General features: G+C 42.3%; 1 protein-coding gene across 1 annotated transcript in view; it reads right to left on the bottom strand.

Annotated features, from left to right (window-relative positions):
- Nucleotides 1-4,374, bottom strand: part of LOC106872455 (uncharacterized) — a 28,337-nt gene extending 23,963 nt beyond the window's left edge. The window contains exon 1 of the mRNA XM_014919464.2: nt 2,238-4,374. Within this exon, the coding sequence (XP_014774950.1) occupies nt 2,238-3,768 (1,531 nt within the window). The 5' untranslated portion in view covers nt 3,769-4,374. The remainder of the gene's footprint in view (nt 1-2,237) is intronic.
- Nucleotides 4,375-4,391: the final 17 nt, after the last annotated feature.

The raw sequence follows: 4,391 nt of genomic DNA, 5'->3' as shown, positions 1-4,391 counted from the left end.
ATATATATATCAGTTTCCGTCCACCAATTTCACTCACAAAGCACTGGTCGGTCAGGGGATATAATAAAAGACACTTGCCCAAGGCGCCATGCAATGAGACAGAACCCAAGACCCCTTGGTTGGGAAGCAAAATACTTAGCCACATAGCCACAACTGATAGAATTACTAATAATAATCATAAAAATAATAATAATGGTTTCAAACTTTTCCAAAAGGGCAGAAAGTTTAGTCAGGGGGGTAAATTGATTAAACCAACTCCAGTAATTGACTGGTAATTAGTACAGCAACCCCAGAAGGATAAAACGGAACATCGACCTCGGTGGAATTTGAACTCAGAAAGTAAAGATAACAGAAATGCTGTTAAGCATTTGCTCAGCATGCCTTATTACAACAACAACAACAACAATAATAATAATAATAATAATAATAATCCTTTCTAGTATAGGCACAAAGCCTGAAATTTGGGGGTGAGATGGGGGGTAGCAGTTGATTACATCAACCCCCAGTATAAAACTGGTACTTAATTTAGTGACCCTGAAAGGATGACAGGCAAAGTCGACCTCGGCAGAATTTGAACACAGAATGTAAAGATAGACAAAATGCAGCTATGCATTTTGACTGGCGTGCTAAGGATTCTGCCAGGTTGCTGCCTTTATAATAATAATAATAATAATAAAACGGGCTGATTACTACCTAGCTCAGATACCAGGAAACCCCAAAATGGCTGAAGTTCAAAAGATAGTGCTCATGGGAACTGCCCATATCCTTCGTAAAATACTGTCTATGTGATCTCAAATTTTAAAACAAACACTTAATTTTCTTATGATTTCTTAAACATTCTCTAGAACAACACTGTACAAATCCAAATATATGGTACCCAAGGCATAACACCTACATGAACTTCTAACTTGTTGTCTCTTGAGGTCTCTGGGTGAGACTTGGAGCCAACTTGTACAAATGCAAAGCAAAAGTCAAACATAAAATAATAATAATAATAATAATAATAATAATAATAATAATAATAATAAACCTTTCTACTAAAGGCCCAAGGCATGTAATTTGTGAGGAGGGGAGTAGTCAATTATATCACCCCCAGTGTTTCACTGGCACTTCATTTATCGACCCAGAAAGGATGAAAGACAAAGTCGACCTCGGCGGAATTTGAACTCAGAACATAGCAGCAGATGAAATACCGCTAAGCATTTTGCCCACCATGTTAATGATTCTGCCAGCTCGCCACCATAATAATAATAATAATAATAATAACAATAATAATAATAAATAACGATGATGATGATAATCCTTTCTACTATAGGCACAAGGCCTGAAATGTGGGGGAGGGGGTAGCCCAATACATCGAGCCCAATACTCAGCTGGTACATATTGACCCCGAAAGGATGAAAAGTAAAGTCCACCCCTAACAGAATTTGAACTCAGAACATAGATGGGCAAAATGCCCCTAAGCATTTTGCGTGGCATACCAATGATTCAGCCATCTCACCGCCTCATAATAATAATAATAATAATAATAATAATAATAATAATGATGATGATTTCTTTATTCATCACAAAGGGGTCACTGAAAAACGTCAGGGACAACACTGGACAATACAATGTGGGGTTACGCGAAGAAGTGTGTAAAGGGTAGAAAAACAATGATAAAATAAATTCCAACGATGAATAATTCCCCCAAAAGAGAGAATTCCTAGGGCCGCCAGTGAAAACCCCCACAAAATCATGGATGCCCTGACAACTAGGGCAAGGGCCCTCTCCACATTGTTGCCTTTCAATTCACAGGTACACCCTTAGAGTAAACCCATTTGTTCAAACCATTCTTGCCACATTCACTAAATCTTTCAACAAAATTGCTGGGAGTTTATGAAGGCTCAGCCAAAGACAAAATAATAATAATAATAATCCTTTCTACTAGAAGCAAAAGTCCTCAAATTTGGGGGAAGGGATTAAGTCAATAACAATGACCCCAGTGTGTAGCTGGTACTTTCTTATATATTGGTTTCTAATTTTGGCACAAGGCCAGTAATTCTAAGGGAAGGGGTTAAGTTGGTTACAATGACCCCAATGCTTAACTGGTACTTATATTATCAACCCCCAAAAGGTTGAAAGGAAAAAGTTGACCTCAGAGAAATTTGAACCCGGAACATAAAGATTGATGAAATACCACTAAGCGTTTTAATGAATAATAACAATTAACAAAGTTTTAATTTAATTTGACTTACATTTCTTTAGCTCTTTTGGGGGTATCATCACCGTTTTGGGCAGCGAACTGTTCGGGAAGAACATGGACGACCAGTAGGGCCACGGCCATGAGGCGGTGTAAGGGTAGTAGGATGAGGAGGCGTTTGTGAAGCCCAGTGGCGTGCCCCAAGAGGGGACACCCCAAGCGGAAGCCCTCCTCTGTTTCTTCTTTTTCTTGTAGCTGTTGTAGAGCCCAAACAGATTCTCATGGTAGTAAACCGAGAAAGTAACATCAGTATCGGTAAGATCAACGTAGACACAGTCGACACACTGGTGGTTTTCAGAGTCCAAGTTACTATCGACCTCACTGTTACTGTCAGCATCCCCCTCATCCACACTGGTCAGTGGCGACTCCGATTCCCTGTTGGAGTCTTGGTCGGTTGTCGAGAAGTCCGACAGGCCTGCATCTTCTGCACTGACCGAGACGACAGCAGGAGGGGTTCTGGCATTGTGGTCAGTGTAGGGATACTCCTCGAAGCTTCTGTTATTTACATGATACCGATACTCCTCCAACTTGCTGTTGTTGCTGTGGTGGTACCCTTCCTGGTACCAGGGGTTCGACACCTGCATAGAACACCTGTAGTGCAGGCTCGACCCGTAATGATACAGAGGCACACCGGTGGTGAATTGTGCCAATTTCTCAAGGGAGTCCCCATAAGCTATTTTCTGAGGCATCCGTCTGCAACAAAATGTGTCATGGATGGACATGCAGTCACCTCTAGAACGAGGCATGCTGTCGCATTCATATGCATTACTGCTGTCTGAGCTTGAAGACAGAGAAGAAGTGTCTTCATATTCAGCAGTTTCTGAGTCAGGGTTGGCATCGTGACCATCACCCCTAAATAAGTCATTCCGAATCACGTCAACGTTGTTCGTTCCTTTGCTGTGCTGAAAGTGGTGCAACGACCGACTTGACCGCTCATTACGTCTGGTGCGGTGCGGCGCATTGTTAAGCAGGTGACTGGACGAGTTCAAATTCTGGCAGGCCGAGCACAACTGACCAGTGTCCAGATCTAGATTCTTCACAATATTTCCACAAGTTTCATTCTGGTTGGGTTTTTCTATCTCCGACAAGAGGGCCTGAAGTTTTTTACCTTTGTCTTCTTGGAACCTGGAATAAATTGGATCAGCACCAACATTGTCACTTGTAGTAGTAGTAGTAGTAGTAGTAGTAATATTTCTCGTCACTGTAGACGCTTGGCAATCTTTATTGTACACCCTCTCATCTTTCTGTTTCAACCTGCGGGCAGCATCTAACGAGTCCTTGAGGCAAATAACTATCGGCGTCTTAGACTTCACCTGTTTATGGCGCCTGTGCCGCCGGCCGCCTGTCGACTTTGTTCGCTCCTTGTAACAATTTGAACATGCCGACAGCAATGGCTGAGAAGATGAAGATGCAGAATTCTTTGTCCTCTTACTGAACTTCTCCTCGCTTATAATCTCGACGGAGGACGACGACGAGCAGAAAGAATCCAGGTTTTTCCTCGGGAAGCTGGCCCCGTTTTTGCCCATGGTCGGTCTGTTTCCCAACTTTTCACACCTGGTACGATTTTAGACCACAGATACTATCAAAAAGGATTCGTGGCTTGAAGATACACAGAAATCCTAGAACATAACTGATGCTTATTCGAACGGATTCCTGCAGGCACACTGGTAAATCAAAAGTTAAAATGCTGACCCCAGAGTAATCTGAACTGTGAGAAAATATCACAAAAGTCAAATTTTTGATTACAATTTTACCCCATTGGCAGGCTGGGTTAAACGAATAGTTTCTTCAGAAATTTGTGATGTGGTGTGGAGTTGAGGGCTGTAGCGTTTTGTATCACAACTTAGTGGTGTGTGTGTGCGTGTGGTTCCTATCGTAACTTGGTGGTGAGGTGTCGTGGACAGTGAGAGCGCTGCTGTGATGTTCTCATTCGCGAGAATGTTTAATAACTTTTGGTGGTCAGAGGTGTGGAGTGTAGTTTAAGCGTAAACCGGTGCAGTGTGGTGTGGTGTGGTGTGGTTAATGTTCCAGTTGTGAAAAAGACAGAGGAAAGACGCGAGAGAACAAGTGAGGAAGGAAAAAGCAACAGAGGGGAAACAGAAAGAGAAATAAATACGATGGTGGTGGTGGTGGTGGCGATCTTTAGAGG

The sequence above is a fragment of the Octopus bimaculoides genome, chromosome 29, assembly GCF_001194135.2.
Source record: "Octopus bimaculoides isolate UCB-OBI-ISO-001 chromosome 29, ASM119413v2, whole genome shotgun sequence".
Taxonomy (NCBI): Eukaryota; Metazoa; Mollusca; class Cephalopoda; order Octopoda; family Octopodidae; genus Octopus; species Octopus bimaculoides.
This window is presented reverse-complemented; position numbering and strand designations above follow the sequence as displayed.